Here is an 18,430-nt window from a genome sequence, read left to right on the forward strand (position 1 = left end):
AAAAAAAAAAAAAAAAAAGTCATTAAGATCAAGAATAAAGTCTGTCATGGAAAATGGTTTCAATGTCAAAACAGTGCTATTTTGCATATTCTTAAGCACTCATTCAGTCTTTTCTTAAACCTACATATTTAAAGGTACCACAAGACCTGCAACATGGAAAAATGACTGGACCTTATTAGAATGAAAACGGTTTTTTTTTCACAAAATATCAGTCAGTATTCTATTTCTTATGCAGGAATTGGGTCACCAGAAGACTTTTTTGGCTTCTATCAGCTTTTCTTTTTGTTGTTGCTGTTTGTTTGTTTTCTTTTTTATTGTTTTTACAAACATCTCTTTTATTTTCTATTATTCCTAACTTAACATGTTTATCCCTTATAAATAAAATTTGTAACATTTGAGTACTGTGTAAAAAATGTCAAGGCAATATGATGTTCATAAGTAACTTTCAGGTCTTTTTCAGTTACAGTAAAAATTAAATATGTTTGTCTTAATTTTTTTTTAAGCACTATCCAACAAACAAAAAGAAAAAAATTGATGCTTTAATTTGTCCTTGGAAAGAAAAGCTGAGAAGTCAAGGGACTTGAGTTAGCACATGTTTACTCCTTAGTGAGATGGTGAACATCGGTGAAGTAATCATTAATCATAGCTGGATTTCTCAGCAAAGATGTTGGCACTGGCACCGTAGCCAGTCACCAGCAATGACTGCAAGCAACACTAGGACACTAATGCCTATTTGATTTGGAAGAGAACAAGGAACATGATGATGCCAGCAGTGTACTGTTCCCCTTTGTCTTTCTCCATCTCAGGGACTTGCAACATTATAAGCCCAGCTGTTAACCAGATGTAAGCCCAAGCGCACAGAGTGTGAGAATAAAAATATTAGCATTATTTCCATGGTATTAGTCACATGGTTATTACAGAAATAATCAGCATCAGCATACTATAAATATTTATTTTGTTCTTGAATGTTGTAACACCCTTGGGGAAAAAAATATCTTTATTTGAAAAAGGTTAAAATGAAAGTACATAGTATAGATCTTTGCTGGAAAATGGTGGGAAACGGATTTGTTGAAACCATATGGAAAGGAAGAGGGAATCAATTAAAAACAGAAATCTAATAAATCTAAAATATTTCCAAATGAAATGCTTGTGGTAAGCTAATTTCTTGTAAACATGCAGTCAAGTCACTTGAACAATCCCAGATGATGAACTAACTTTGTGGTCTTAAAATAAAAGTCAGCCAAAAAAACCTAAGTGACTACAACTTTATCATCGATGTAGTGGGAAACATGAGATTCAAAACCATACTTTTTTTCTTTGAAAATTTAAGAGGTTTGTGGTGTTTTACTAAATAGACAATTTCGGTTAAGATTTTAATTTCCATATGTTTAAAGAGAAACAAAAATTAAAATGATATTGAAGCTACAAGTAAGGTAAAATCTACCTTTATTTATATACTTTAGTCAAAAAAATGAAAATATTTCTAAAAATACCATGGTTTTAAAATGTATTGCAAGGTCTACATTCCTAAACTATCGTAACTTTTTTTTTCAATTGATGTCTATATTGATTTTAAGAAAAATTCAAAACATCTCTTTCTTTTTTCTTTTTAAGTTGGATTATAAATAAAAGTTTGTGATTTATGCTGTGACTAGAAATTACACCAGGTGAAATAAACATCTACTGACCTGCTCCACTGTCAGTAATCCATCAGACGACCCTGGCACAGACCGCATGGGGAGGAGCTGACACAACGAGCCTAAAAGCAAAGCAACTTCCTTCATGCTTCTCCAACAACACACCAGCACCATCTGAGCAGTTACATCACATGTTTTTCCATCTTTACCTTAAAAAAAGAAAGAAAAGAAAATCTATTGCAACACTAGACACTCCTGATTACTCATACCCCAGGTTTCTTAGAACAAGCTTATTCATAATTTCCTCAAAAATAATCTGCTTTAGCAAACCAATTTGTCATATGTTGTATTTATTCAGGAGAAAACAACTAATATTTGTTGAGTATGTGCTATGAGGAGAAATCATACTAAGTATTTTACATTACTTTAAGTAATGCTATGTATATGTTAATACATTGTTCTCAAAATAAATTTTAAAATAAAACACAACCTTGTTTCAAAACTTAAGCCTAATGTTTAAGTTTAATTACGTAACAAAATAAGCTCAGTCTGTCTGTCATTCATAAAACATGACTATAATTATACTTCACTGTCTATTTTGACCCACCAGCCACTCCTCAGAAGGAAGGTGGGACAATCTACTTCCGTAGTGATACTGCCTCAGAAACCCAAGAGGGGTCGCTATGAGTCGGGTCTGACTCAAGGGCACATAACAACAACAACAACAGCTGTTCTATCAGTAGAGGGATAGGACAGGGCTTTTTAAATCAAAAGTAAATAAAAGTTCTCTTTCAAAACACATTTAAATCCCACGGTCAATTAGTTATTTGTCCTCACTCTCTTATTCCAGTTTTAAGAATATTTTAGTACTGACTTAAAAAGATATCCAAGACATACTATTAAATTAAAAAGGCAAGTTAACAAAATAATGGTATAGTATAATCCTATTTATGTTTAAAAAAGAAGCTCACTAAACTAAAATAATAAATGTGCATTCACATAAATACATAGAATAGGTCTAAAAGGATATACATTAAGGTGGGAAGAAACTAAACAGAAAGCATATGAAGGAGGATTTTGCTTTTAATTTAGATTTACCTCTGCATTGTTTACAACTATTACAATGAGCATATATTTATGTTATTTTTAATTAAAAGAAAAAAAATTCACAAGGCAATATCCCCATCTAGTGGAGAATGTAGCAGAATATGAACTAAATAACTAAGCTTCTGATGGATTTTTATAGCATAATGGAAAATTATATAGTAACAACTAACATTGAAACAAGCCATAAGAACTCAAATTTTGGAGGCTTGCTACAATTGACAGTCACATTTTACTGAGTAATGAGGTTTGTTTCCTTTAAAAGTTCTTGATTTTAAGGACTTCCATAGCAGACAAAAAAGAACTATGCTGAAGGAAGAAGCTGATCATTGCCAAGCCCAACGTTGCTGTTCTTGCATCACCTGGGCTGTCGAGGTGGGCATTCAATTGCTGTCTGTCACAACACCTTATGAGCTGCACTGACTTATAAACTTATGAACTTTTTTCTGGCAAAAATCTTATAAACTCATTCTCCAAAATAAACCATTTAAAAGCTCAAAGAAAACTTTACTTTCAAGAAATGTTCTTCTCAGATTTGCAGCCTCTGATACATTCTATAAAACGAGCATTTTGTACATTTTACATTTCACTTCAACACTGATTACAATATCAATTTTATATATCTTACTTTTGATTTCTGTAGAAGTACTGGTATTTGGCATATTAGCACTTAAGTCCTCCAAATCAAAGCTATCATGTTCTTTCAGTATTTTGGCTTGACTGAAGTAATCATTAGTATCTCTAGGCTGAATCTCATTCAAAATCATCTGTAAGCGGCTTGCTGACTCTGAGGGAAAGAAATGAACACATGTCAAATCCCGATTTCACCTAACTCCTTGGGGGCTTGCCCTCAAACATTTCCACTTTTCAATGCTTGACAATCAACTCTGTTTTTATAAAGAAGTAAAAATAATTTATATAAAGTTTTCATAAAGGTTTGGTATCATTTTAAAATAAGGTAATTTCCATTGAAGAAGTAACCAAAAAGATACAACTGTACCTGTCTGCAGGACAAAGACCCATTTTCATTTACTTTACTTTTCTTAGTGTTGCCAAAGAATCTCAAACACAGTGGAATCATGTAGAAGAAGAGCAATAAATGTCAATAAATTTTAAGAGACTATCTCTCCATATATGTTATCAAGGTTTAAAAGTAAAAAGTAAAATGACAACAACAAAAAACAAAAGACCAATATAAAAGCAACCTTTTATAGCTGAGGAATACTAAAAAGACCTCCATATTTGGCTTTGAAATGCATTGTATAATATACTGCTTTCTAAGTGTGTTTTATACTCTTGGTATTATATAAAACTTCATTTTTATTTCCTAAGCACTCACTGGGTTAGGAAGTATAAGCTCCATGAATGCGAGACTTTGTTTGCTCACTGTTCAACTGCCAGTGCCTAGAACAGAAACTGGTTCATGGCAGAGGTTCAGAATGAATGAATGGACAGCAAGATAACAGCAGGAGGCCAGGCTCGATGTCTTAAAAAAAGCAACAAGTAATCATCTGCAACCAATTAACAAATCAAACAACAGATACATACTGTGTATCTACTACATATACTTATACTGTAGGTACCATGGGAAATACAAACACCCAAATTGCTATCATGATGATTCAACCAACATCTTATGTTCATTTCCTGCCTCCTTAAAATTTTGCCAAAAAGAAACTGGCAAAAAACTGCCATGAAAAAGTAACACTGGCCCAAGAAGAAACCATGGGAAGACCATGAAATAAGAAGAAGAATCAGAATAAAATTTTAAGAACTCTATCCACTGATTTTTATGGTTTTCTGGGAGACTTTCTGCAAGGAATTCAGAGTACATGGCAGGTAACATGGGGAAGGAGTAGCAAGGAAAAATGGAGACAAGGAGAAGAGAAACAAGAAAGCAGAATTAAGGAAAAGTCTCTGAGCCAAAGACAACTTTTAAGACCAGTGGATATTTTAAAACTCTTTATTAACAAACAGAGTTTTAGCATACTTTGCAGGTCTTACCCACAAGAAGTAATAGAAATACTCAATATTTCTCATCCAGAATATATGACCCAAATTTTAGCTATAAGATTGGACATTATTTCCATGAACTGTTAAGCATCAAATTTTGGTGGTCAGACCAACACTAACCAAAAACTAAAAATAAATAAATAACAAAAACACTTTAGTCATAGTTTTAAGAACCATCAGTAATCTTATGAGTCATTTCTAGTAAAAGTGAAAAACCTATCATTTTGTACATAAAACAGATCTCTCCAGGTTACTTTATCGCCAAATTAACACAAGGCATTGCAGTGTATGGTATGGTATGTACTTATGATATAGTCAATGTGTTTTTAACACATACCTCTCACTGTACCCCAAAATGCATTTGCAAACTTTATTTCTACACCAAATGTAAATTTATTTCATGATTTTCTGTGTGTAAAGAACAATCCCATGTTAGCATACCCCTCTCCAAGTCAATGCCTTCTGGCCAGTTGTAATATGGGAATATGCCACCTAGGGCATTCAAGCACTCAGTTTAGTTCCTAACCTTACAAGAATTTTTCCTTCACTAATTATTCATTATCAACAAATATTTATTGTGTACCTACTTCTACCAGGCATTATGCTAAGCACAAAGGAGAAAAATATAAGCCAGATCCCTATAAAATTTTGATTCCATGAAGAAAAGCTCATGGGAAGGAAAGTTCCAATGGGAAGGGGAGCGTACTTGAGATTGGAGAGGCAGCAAGAACCAAACTATCAGAGCACCTGGTCAGAGGTCACTGACATATTTAAAACAAGATTGTAGGAAGTAGTGGCTAGGGTACAGAGGTTAAGTAAAGATTATAGGTAATATGATCAATTATATAATTAGGAAAGATTACTTTGGATGCAGCAAGAAGGAAATGGAAAGAAATACAAATAGTAGATGCTGGGAAACCAGATGGACGAAAAGATGCAGATTAAAAAACAAAAAAGATCTAAGAGATAATTAAAGGTCAACACAGAAAGAACATGGAGGCAGGCTGGATATTAGGAGTAAAGGAAAGATGTCAAACAGCACTAGACTGGTGACTTGCATATTTAGATCTTTGGTGGCACCATGCACAAAGAAGCAAGGGTTGAGCAAAAAAGAGGCAGAGGAAAGTACATGCGTTCAATTTTGGAATGTTGAGTATCTCCTCCTAATTTTTTTCCATTAACTGGTCTTTGTATGTTAAATGGGCTCTGTCCATTTCAGATTCCTAACAAGTCGCCTGCTCTGACTAAACTTCTTATCTCTCTAATTTATTTTGTCCAGTATCCCAGTCCCAGCATCCACATAGGTTGTGTCCTGAAATAACAGTACTATAAAATCTAACTTAACCACATAGAGGGAAAGCTGGACAGACAGGAATGCACAGATAAGAAGGGCCCAGGGAGGAAAGGAAAGGAGAATTTTTTATGGTTGGGGATGGAATCGGGCCGTGAGACCAAATGTGCATAAACTGTTGAATGTAAAACAAACCTGCTTTGTAAATTTGCACACAAAGCACAATTAAAAATTTTTTTAAAAATTAATATAACTTAACCTAGGGGAGAGGGTACCTTGCTCATCATCTAGTTACTTTTTAATACTTATCAAATATTACTAACAAGGCAGAAATAACACTACTACTACAAAAAGCCTGAAACTATGTAAGGCAGAAACCTGTCAAAGAAGGAAAACTCAAATATTTTCCACTAAGCAAGCAATAAAAAAGTGGTAAGATTACACACTGTCAAAGGTGGAAAATTTGTGAGACCCAGAAAAACAAAGCAGTCCTGGTGAGTTCTGGCTCTCATGTTTCGCTGTACTAATCATTCCTTCCCCACTCCACATCCTCCCCACTCCCAATTTAGTTTTTTGTATCTCCAAAGGAATTTTTTTAAAAGGGGAGGGGCAGGGAGAAAAATATAATCATCAAACCATGTCACTCTATAGCTACTTATTTGCTAACCTGAGTCAGTGTCCATGGGGATGAGGCCCTCAGGGGAAGAGCTCTGAATGACTGGAGATGCCACAGCAGACAGCCTGTAGGACAACAAAAGGAGCTTCTCCACCACAGGCCTCCACTCACTCACCAACTGCAGGCTACTGCAATGAAAATGGGAGGGAAATTTACATTAATAGCAAAAAAAAAAAAAAAAACTGAGTAGAAATTAAAGAGATAAAAAGAATGAGAAAATTTTTGTTTTAAAGTTTTGTAATTTATGAAACATTTCATAAATCTGAAAGAGCATATGTTCAAATATATGTACATTCTCAAATCTACTTTTCCATTATCTTTAAGGCAATGAACTCCATCACCTTCCCAGAACATAATCTAATAAGAAGTGAAAGCTCAGAGCTGAGTGTTAAAGAGTCATGTGTGGACATACTTACTTTAAAGGTAACTTCTGCAAAGCTCCTGTTACACAGTGGACTCGCCCATACATTGGAAATGATGCTGCTGCCTGAAGCAGAGAATTTTCAGCCTGAGATATTTCTTCCTCAAGATTTTCCAACAAGCATTTGATAACTAGAAAGAGCAAACAGGAAGTCAAAGTAATGCCAATTGAAAAACATTTTTAAATGTGTGAATGGCAAAACAGTTCCCACAAAAACACCTAATTCTTTGAACTAGAGGTTTGGGATCAAAAAGAGGTTTGTCAAGGTTATCCAGCCTGTTAACCATTCCTAAATAAGGTCCAGAGTCATAAAAGGTAAACCTGAGTGTCTTTCTCTAACTCACTGGATCTATTTACAGCACTCACTCTATGGACCAATCATTCCTTCTAGTCATCCTCTACCTGGAGTCTCAAACTCCAGATCTATGCAGCATGTCTGGGTAGACCAGAAGATGTTTTTTTGTTTCCTTTTTTCTGGAAGGAAGGGTTGTGTTTTAAATTTCAGGATTGTATGCAATAAATAAATAAATATTCAGAATATATAAAGAACTCCTAAAAATCAGTAAGAAAAAGACAAACAGAATGATATAAAAATGAACAAATGAACAGACATTTCAGAGAAGGAAAATGAGCAGCTTATGAACACATAGTAAGATGCTCCCTCCGGTTAGTAATCAGAAAAGTACAAGATGAAGCCAATTTGATATTTTGCCATTGGCAAATTTTTTTAAATCTAACAATAACAAATTACAGTGACGATGTGATACAACACAGATGCTATAATTAGTTGGTGGGAGTGTAGCAGCCTTGGCACCAGAGAACCATCTGCTCACCAGGGTACCTGAAAGATCACAGTGATAGGTGGATGCAGGGGAGCAACTCCCCATCTGGACCTAAGTCAGGAGAGATGTTGTGAGATGTAACTACCTAGAAACCAGAGAAGAGCACATTCCCTGCTCTTCAATGTGTGTTCCTGCAGAATCCTACTGCATCTAAAACTTGACATGGTACTAAATAGAGCCAAACAGGCAGGTCTCAGACTAGGGCTGGAAACTTACCTGCCATTATCTACTAAAGTGAATGGGCACCTACTATACAACTAGGCCATTCCACTTTTATGTTAACTACAAATGAACTCTCATATTTGTGTACTGGAAGATAAGTACAAGAACAGTAATATTAGTCTTAGTCATTTTAGGGGGGAAAAAGTCCAGCAAAGGAGAATGGATTAATAAACTGCCATGTAATAATACATAGAATACAACGCCAAACCAAAATCAAATCCAGTGCCTATCTAGTAGATTCCTACTCATAACAACCCCCTACAGGACAGAGTAGAACTACAGGGTTTTCAAGACTAATCTTCACAGAAGCAGACTGCATCTTTCTCCTGTCGAGAGTTTGAACCACCAATTTTCAGTTAGTAGCTGAGTACTTAACTACTGTGCCACCAGGGCTCCTTAAGTAAAATGCCATTAATATAAAACTCAAAATCATACAAAACTTAAATAAAATATTGTTTAATGATATATACACATGTGGTAAAACTATAAAGGAAAACAACATGAAGTATTAATACGTAAGGTAGTAATTCTCTTGGAAGATGGATATGGTGCTGTTTTACCCTTAAGCTAGGTGGGAACAACTTGACTTATAAACAAAACTTGTAAAAATTTGCTATTATTATTATTTAAACCTTATATACATTTAAATATTCATTTGTATGTTTGAAATAGATTATAAAATTTTTAAAGTTTTAAAATGTTCTGAATTTTAATGCTTTACATCAGCACAAATCTTGGTTCACCCTAATTACAGACCACTCCCTATCAACTTATCTAGGGCCTACATATCATTGGTTCTCTTTTTCAGGGCTTCTAAACCACCATGTAGAGAATAATTTTCAACTCTCTTTCTGTAACTGACCTCTTTTCCTCTATAAAAATCCACATCTGTCTTTATTTACGGTATAAGAATCTCCAAAAATATTTGTCAAAAATCATTAGATCTAAACCATCTCTGACCCAAAGTTTTGAAACTGGTTGTATGAGAAGGGTGAAAGGCAGGGGCATGACAGTCAGTTAATGCATAAACCCCAAAAGACAAAGGAACTCTGTTCTATGTAGAAATAATATAGATGACTGACTAAAAGCATAGTAAAATGTCTGCCCCCGCCCCCCAAAAAAGGATACTTTTGTCAGAGAAAGAAATTTTCTTTAAAAAGAATTGTATTAATGTACATTTGTATACCTGTGAATTTAATAGGAATCCCCTGTTCAAAAACAAAAGTTACAGAAAATTTATAGTTGAGTAAACTATCCAGTTGCTTAAGAGAAACTACGATAGTCTTCTATGCTGGTAAACTATTAAATAAAAAACCACAAAGTAAATGTTTAACCATTAGAAACTAGAACCAAATGAATAATGAGAGAGTAAGATGTATGCTTTTGATAAATAAAAGCAAAAGGTCATGCATTCAATACAAACCCATTAATGTGTTCCTTTCTACCACAGAAGCAGACTTATCTCCATCTCCACATGTAACTTGCTGAGTCTGTAAGTAGGCAGACAGGGATGGTGGCAGAGCATCCTGCCAGATTAAGAAGTTCAGCAGGTAGGAAGCCGTTACACAGTCATGTGGTTTGGTGCTGGTACTGAGCTCCAAAGCTGCCTGGAATAAGCCTTGCAGTTTCTCTGAATCCTAGAATAAAGCACACTCTCAGTACTGTCACTGAAACAGTTCTTCAATTTGAAGGAACAATACATATTTAAGAACAGAATCTGCCACATAACCCAACATTAACATTAACTCAGAGCTTTTATTAGAGTAATTAATAACTATTCTTAATCAGTTCTAGTGATGAAGATCTTAAAAATAATTTTAATTAAGAAATTCAACATGGCTGAACCTTGTTTTGTAAAAAAAAAAATCTTTTCTTCAGCAAAAGTGTATTTTTTCTATATTTGTATAGAATTTCTTCTATCAAAGTTTATGTATTACGTAGCCCTCACACTCCTGTTCTTGCCTCTTCCTATGTTGTTGTTGCTGTTAGGTGCCATCAAGTTGGTTCCAACTCATAGCGACCCTATGTACAACAAAACAAAACACTGCCCCGTCCTGTACCAGTCTCACAATTCTTGCTAAACCTGAGTCCATCGTTGGAGGCACTGTGTCAATCCATCTCATCAAGGGCCTTCCCCTTTTTCACTGACCCTCCACTTTTCCAAGCATGATATCCTTCTCCAGGGAATGGTCCCTTCTGACAACATGACCAAAGTAGGTGAGACGAAATCCGGCCATTCTTGTTCTAAGGAGCGTTCCAGCTGCATTTCTTCCAGGGCAGATTTCAGTCCATGGTACTTTCAGTATCCTTCACCAATACCACAACTCAAAAGCATCAACTCTTCTTCAGCATTTCTTATTCATTCTCCAGCTTTCACTTACATATGAGGCGACTGAAAACACCATGGCTTGGGTTAGACACACCTTAGTCTTCAAAGAGACATCTTTGTTCTTCAGCATTTTAAAGTGGTCTTCTGCAGCAGATTTGCCCAGGGCAATATGTCATCTGATTTCTTGACAGCTGCATTCATTGGTGCTGATTGTAGAACCAAGTAAATCTTTAACAACTTCAAACTTTTCTCCATTTATTGTGATGCTGCCCATTGGTCCAGTTGCGAGAATTTTTCTTTTCTTTATGTTGAGGAATAACCCATACTGCAGTCTTTAATCTTCATCAATAAGTGTTTCGATCCATCTTCACTTTCAGCAAGTAAGGTTGTGTCACCTGCATATCACATATCACAGGTTATTAATGGGACTTCCTCCAATTCCGATGCCACATTCTTCTTCACATAGTCTGGTTTCCTCAGTGTACAGATAGAATCAGTATGGTAAAAGGATACAACTCTGATGCACTCTCTTCCTGATTTTAAACCATGTAGTGTCCCCTTGTTATGTTCACATGACAGCCTCTTGGTTCTACGTACAGCTTCTTCAGGAGCACAGTTATCTGGAATTCCCATTCTTCTCAATGCTATCCATAATTTGTTATGATCCACACAATTGAATGCTTTAGCATAGTCAGTAAAATGCAAGTAAACACCTTTCTGGTAGTCTTTGCTTTCAGCCAAGATCCATCTGACATAAGCTATGATATTCCTCATTCGAAGTCCTCTTCTGATTCCAGCTTGCATTTCTGGAAATTCCCTGTCAATATATTGCTGCAGCCATTTTTGAATTATCTTCAGCAAGATTTTATTTGCGTGTGATACTAATGATATTGTTTGATAATTTCCACATTCTGTGAGATCACCTTTCTTTGGAATGGATACAAATATGGATCTCTTCCAGTCAGTTAGCCAGGTAGCTGTCTTCCAAATTTCTCTAGCATAGTGCCTAAGGCACTTGACTGCTAACCAGAAAGCTGGCAATTCAAACCCACCAGCCACTCCTCAGAAGGAAGGTTGGGCAATCTACTTCCATAGTGATACTGCCTCAGAAACCCAAGGAGGGGTCGCTATGAGATGGATCCAACTCCATGGCACATAACAACAACAACAACAATACAGCTAGTTAAATGGGAAAAATATAAATCCAGAGGGATGCTGCTCCTGGTAAAGCTCCATGTTTATGATGTCAAAAACAAAATGATAAAATCAGTTTCAGAAATCCTCATCACAGCTCCTACAACTATAGCTCATAAAAACATCCACTCACATAGCCTGTTTTAAAGCAAACAGAATGAAGGACAGTTCTCTCTGACATTCATGGAAAGACACTAGGCTGAGAACAGGAGATGTGGGTCCTAGTCCAAAGTCTTTGATTGACAAGTTGCATGGAACCTGGAACTCAGGGTTGGGTGCTCAAGAATATGCTGAGTCTACTAGGATTAATCCACAACTGTATAATATAAGGGTAAAAATCATTATAAACTTAAATTTGAAGTTTATTATAGATACAACAATACTTAATAATGACTTATATAATATTTTAAAAAGAAGACAAAATATACCGAAATATATAAATGGTTGCCAGGAGCAGAAGGCAAGTGTTGAAACACCGAGAAAGGCCAGGTAAGCAAGCCGGGCATGGCAGGTGGGTGTTAGAGTGCCTGGGGCAGACTAGGAAGTAAGCTATTGGAATGCCTGGGGGAGGAAGTGAGTGGAACAGTTTGGAACAGCTAAGGGAGACAAACTTGTCTGTCAGTTTGTCGTACTATGGTGGCTTGCATGTTGCTGTGAGGCTGGAGGTTATGCCACCAGTGTTTCAAATGCCAGCAGGGTTACTCATTGTGGACAGGTTTCAGTGGAGCTTCCAGACTAAGACAGACTCAGAAGAAGGAAGGGGCCATCCACTTCTCAAAGAATTGGTCAATGAAAACCTCATGAATAGCAGTGAAACATGGTCTGAGATATTACTGGAAAACTGTATGAATATCCCTGAAACACTGTCCGATACAGTGCCGGAGGATGAGCCCCTCAGGTCAGAGGGCAGTCAGAGTATGATTGGGGAAGAACTGCCTCCTCAGAGTAGAGCCAACCTCAATGATGTGGATAGAGTAGAGCTTTAGGGACCTCCATTTGCTGATGTGGCACATCTCAAGATGAGAAGAAACAGCTGCAAATACCCATTAATAATCAGAACATGGAATGTATGAAGTATGAATCTAGGAAAATTGGCAGATGTCAAAAATGAAATGGAACGCACAAAGATCGATATCCTAGGCGTTAGTGAGCTAAAATGGACTGGCTGTGGCCCTTTTGAATCAGGCAATCATATGATCCACTGTGCCAGGAATGACACCTTGAAGAGGAATGGCGTGGCATTCATCATCACAAAGAATACATCAAGATCTATCCTGAAGTACAATGCTGTAAGTGATAGGATAATATACATACACCTACAAGGAAGACCTGTTAATACTATCACTATTCATATTTATGCACCAACCACCAAAGCCAAAGATGATGAAATTGAAGATTTTTACCAACTTCTACAGTCTGAAATTGACTTAACACGCATTCAAGATATGTTAATTATCAATGATGATTAGAATGCAAAAGCTGGAAATAAAGAAGAATCACCAGTAGTTGGAAAATATGGCCTTGGTGACAAAAATGACTCTGGAGATCGCATGATAGAATTCTGCAAGACCAATGACGTACTCACCTTTTTTAAACAACATAAACAGTGACTATACACATGGACTTTACCAGACAGAGTACACAGGAATCTGATTGACTACATCTGTGACAAGAAACAATGGAGCAACAATATCCTCAGCCAAAACAAGGCCAGGAGCTGATTGTGGAACAGACCATCAATTGCTCTTATGCAAGTTCAGGTTGAAGCTGAAGACAAAACAAGTCCGTGAGAGGCAAAATATGACCTTGATTATATCTCACCTGAATTTAGAGTTGATGTAAAGAATAGATTTGATGCACTGAACATCAATGACTGAAAACCAGAGGAATTGTGGAATGACATCAAGAACATTATCCATGAAGAAAGCAAAGGGTCATTAAAAAGACAGGAAAGGAAGATAAGACCAAAATGGCTGTCAAAAGAGACTCTGAAACTTGCCCTTGAGCAGAGAGTACCTATAGCCAATGGAAGAAATGACAAGATAAAAGAGCTGAACAGAAGATTTCAAACAGCAGCTTGAGAAGACAAAGTCAATTATTATAATGAAATGTGCAAAGACCTGGAGTTAGAAAACCAAAGGAGAAGAACACAATTGGCATTTCTCAAGCTGAAAGAACTGAAGAAAAAAATTAAGCTTCAAGTTGCAATAATGAAAGCTTCTAGGGGCAATATATTCAATAATGCAGGAAACATCCAAAGAAGACCAAAAAGACTTGGTTAATGTTCATCCATTTCAGGATGTGGCATATGATCAAGAACCAATGGTACTGAAGGAAGAAGTCAAAGTTGCACTGAAGAATTAGTGAAAAACAAGGCTCCAGAAAACTGACAGAATACCCACAGACATATTTTAACAAATGGATGCCACATTAGAGGCACTCACTTAGCTATGCCAAGAGATTTGGAAGACAGTTACCTGGCCAACTGACTGGAAGAGATTCATATTTGTACCTATTCCAAAGAAAGGTGACCCACCTTTTTTTATCAAACAATATCATTAACATCACACGCAAGTAAAATCTTACTGAAAATAATTCAAAACAGTTGCAGGAGTATATTGACAGAGAACTTCCAGAAATGCAAATTGGATTCAGAAGAGGACATGGCATGAGCGATATCATAGCTAATGTCAGATGGATCTTGGGTGAAAGCAAAGAATACCAAAATGATGTTTACTTGTGTTTTATTGAGTAGGCAAAAGCATTCAATTGTGTAGATCATAACAAATTATGGATAACACTGAGAAGAATGGGAATTCTAGAACACTTAATTGTGTTCATGAGGAACCTGTACATAGACCAGGAGGCTTTCATTCAAACAGAACAAGGGGACACTGTATGGTTTAAAATCAAGAAGAGAGTGTGTCAGGATTGTATCTTTCCACCAGACTTATTCAGTCTGTATGCTGAGCAAATAATCCGAGAAGATGGAGTATATGAAGAAGAATGTGACATCAGGATTAGAGGAAGACCCAATAACCACCTGCAATATGCAGATGACACAAATTTGCTTGCTGAAAGTGAGGATGTCTTGAAGCACTTACTGATGAAGACTGAAGACTACAGTCTGCAGTATGGATTACACTTCAGTATAAAGAAAACAAAAATACTCACAAATGGACCAATAAGCAGCATCACGATAAATGGAGAAAAGACTGAAGTTGTCAAAGACTTCATATTACTTGGCTCTACAATCAACACCAACGGAAACATCAGCCAAGACATCAAAAGATATACTGTATTGAGCAAATCTGTGGCAAAAGGCCTCTTCAAAGTGCTGAAAAGCAAAGATGTCTCCTCGAAGACTAAAGCGTGCTTAACCCAAGCCATAGTATTTTCAATGACTTCACATACATGTGACAACTGAAGAATGAATAAGGAAAATCAAAGAAGATTTGATGCTTTTGAGTTGTGGTACTGGTGAAGAATACTGAAAAGTACCATGGACTGCTAAAAGAACTAACAGATCTGTCCTGGAAGAAGTGCAGCCAGAATGCTTCTTGGAAGCAAGAATGGCCAGACTTCATCTCACCTACTTTAGTCATGTTATCAGAAGGAACAGTTCTCTGGAGAAAGATAACATGTTTGGTGAAATGGAGGGTCAACAATAAAGCGGAAGGCCCACAACAAGATGGACTGACACAGTGGCTAAAATGACAGGCTCAGGTATAGCAGGGATTGTGAGCCTGGCACATGACCAAGCAGTGTTTCATTCTGTTGTACATGAGGTCCCTATAAGTTGGAGATGACTCAACAGCACCTAACAAAAATATACTGTTCCAAATCATTTTAATTCTTTGCTGTTTGATGTAAAAAATATAAAAACAGTGGCCTAAAGCATATGTAATTTTTATAACATATTCAGTCTCTGAATTGCTTTACTAGTCAATTAGAAAGAAACATAATAAATAGCATGTGATGTCTAAAGGTCATTGTGCCTTCATCTCAAATGAACCTAACTGCAATATACAAAGACCCATAATATGTAGTTTCATAAGAGAGAACAGCAGCAAACTAGCTGAGTACTAAAGTCATATATTAGAAAGATACACCAACAAAAATCTAATTCTATGTATATATATAGGTCCTTGAAGAGATTAGGCTGATATTTAAAAATGTCTTGAACATCATTATGTTTTCAAATTCCTTATAAATTACTTCATTATATTTTAAAATTCCTTATAAATTGCCATCAAGTTGATTCTGACTCATGGTTATCCAGATGTGTCAGAGTAGAACTATGCTCCAAAAGATTTTCAAAACCTGTGATTTGCTAGTAGATTACCAGGTCTTTCTTCCAAGGTGCCTGCCAATCATTCAGTTCACAGCCAAGTGGTCAATGATTTATACCACCCAGGGACTCCATAGTATGTCATATGAGGTACTAAATTTCCTGAAATCTGCAGTAAAGTGTTTACATACATGTTTATCAAACGAGAGAGGCAGAGACCCCTAAGGGCCCTTCATAGTTCATATAAGTACCAAATCTCCCATATACATGCTATAATATACATTTCCCATTCTAGATACTCACAAAATATTTGCCAGGAATGAGGCTTAATTATATGATACCAGGCTACAGTTAGAAAAATGGTAAGGGGAAGAAAAAGAGAGAAGAGAAAGTCTCTTCTGAAAAAAAAAATCTATTTTGTACAAATTCAGCAGCCTTGGCACCAGAGAACCATCTGCTCACCAGGGTAACTGAAAGATCCAGTGATAGGTGGTTGCAGGGGAGCAACTTCCAATCTGGACCTAAGCCAGAATAGCTGCTGTGTGATGTAGCTACCTGGAAACCAGAAAAAAGCACATTCCCTGCTCTTCAATGTGTACTTCTGTAGAATCACACTACATGTGAAACTTGACATGGTAGTAAATAGAGCCAAACAGGCAGGTCCCAGACTATGGCTCAGTTGCAACCCCTGCAGTTATCCTTTGCCTCTAATGAGCTAGAAACAAAAAGCAACAGTGAAGCTGGAGAACCAATACTCTGCTGGTAGCCCCATAGCAGAACTGAGCACTCGGGATATGAGGTCCTGTAGACCCATCCCCACATTGCGCCTTCACTGCCTAAGCCCATCTATGGTTCCCACCCTAAGGTCAGAGCAGAAGAACAAGATGTCAGAACAGGAATGCGGGGGCAGGAGATGGAACAGAGAACCTAGGGAGAGAACTGTTGCTAACCTCAAGTACTCTGAGTTTCAGTCTCAATTTAGCTATTGCTTGTTGGAAGACCAGAAACATGCTTTATATTTCACTTACATTCAGCTTCCTAGTCTACTAAGGGGGGAGATTATTTCAAAAACCTCAAATTACTGTAAGTGATGTCTTTTGATCAAATACTAAATGTCCAAAGGAACTGGGAGACCTGCAGTTAGCGGAAATCTACGAGTAATCCTGTAAACGATAAAACCTACTGCCGCCTACACCTCCTTTACAGCAGAGCATTAAGAAAGCAAAGCTCACTGATTTGGATGTTATTTTTATTTCCCATATTTTCTCTTTCTCCTCCACTCCTCCCTCCTATCAATCCACAACAATAGCCCACACAATGATAACTCAAATAGTTGACAGAAGTGACAGGGCAGATACAAGGAATCTGGATAATGCACAGAAGGCTTTACCTGCTGTTAAAATAGAAAGTTGTCATGCACATATACCACATTTACATTTACATAGAAGAAGTCCAAATACCTGAAATTGTACAATCGTTTTTGTTAATTTCATAAGAAGATCAAATGCTAAAATTTTCACATCCTCAAAAGTGCTCGCAAAACATTCCATTAATGTTTGGAAACGACCAGCATCAATATCATGACTCAGCTGATACACTGTTTGGATTCTACCTAAAAATACAAAAAAGAAAAAAGAAAAACAGCAATTTAGAAGTGAAAATACAAAACAAAAAAGAAACCACAAAGTTATTTGGCCAGGTTTATACAAAATTAGTATGAAACTACTTACTTCATACTTTATCCACAATAGGATAAAATAATAATTTTCCCATTAACTTGTTAGCTAGTTACAGAATAATCAGTTTTCAGTTCTTTAAATAGAAAATGAACAATTTTAAAAAATACATATTCCAAGTTATTCCCAAATTATTTTTTAAAACCATTTCCAAGTTATTTTTTAAAATAAAAAGCAAACAAATAAATTTAGGAACATGGCTTTTAAAAAATCTTTATAAAACTTGTGGACCTGGAATTAAAGTCCTATCATGTTTCAGAATGAACTGATAGAGAATAAATATAATGACATAGCCTAATGAAAATCCAAGATAAAGGAGAAATCTTTTGGCATTCAGGCAAAATGTTCTATTCATCTACAAAGTGGAAAAAATTAAGCTGGCTTCACTCTTCACCTCAGCAACAAGTAGTACTAGAAGACAGCAGAGAATGCTTACAAAATCCCCAGGGAAAAAAGGTGTAACAAAGAACTGTATTATCAAACTCTTATTCAAGTATAAAAGCAATATAAATATAAATACTTGAACAAGTAAAAAATCAAAGACTTTATTTATATCAAAATCCCTTCTCAAAGAAAGATGAATTTCAGCCAACCAAAGGATAAACATAAAAACTATCACAAGGGAATGATGGCAGTTCTGCTGTGGATTCCCATTTAATCCTAGAAGTAAAGAC

General features: G+C 36.2%; 1 protein-coding gene across 1 annotated transcript in view; it reads right to left on the minus strand.

Moving 5' to 3' along the window:
* Window positions 1-18,430, minus strand: part of THADA (THADA armadillo repeat containing) — a 621,172-nt gene that overhangs the window by 539,702 nt on the left and 63,040 nt on the right. Inside the window, exons 15-20 of the mRNA XM_042781470.1 lie at window positions 17,481-17,632; window positions 9,630-9,843; window positions 7,138-7,273; window positions 6,713-6,849; window positions 3,370-3,528; window positions 1,689-1,846 (exon numbers count right to left, since the gene is read on the minus strand). Of these exons, the coding sequence (XP_042637404.1) occupies window positions 1,689-1,846; window positions 3,370-3,528; window positions 6,713-6,849; window positions 7,138-7,273; window positions 9,630-9,843; window positions 17,481-17,632 (956 nt within the window). The remainder of the gene's footprint in view (window positions 1-1,688; window positions 1,847-3,369; window positions 3,529-6,712; window positions 6,850-7,137; window positions 7,274-9,629; window positions 9,844-17,480; window positions 17,633-18,430) is intronic.

The sequence above is a fragment of the Orycteropus afer genome, unplaced genomic scaffold (genome assembly GCF_000298275.1).
Source record: "Orycteropus afer afer isolate SDZICR_OR568_19922 unplaced genomic scaffold, OryAfe1.0 scaffold00124, whole genome shotgun sequence".
Taxonomy (NCBI): domain Eukaryota; kingdom Metazoa; phylum Chordata; class Mammalia; order Tubulidentata; family Orycteropodidae; genus Orycteropus; species Orycteropus afer.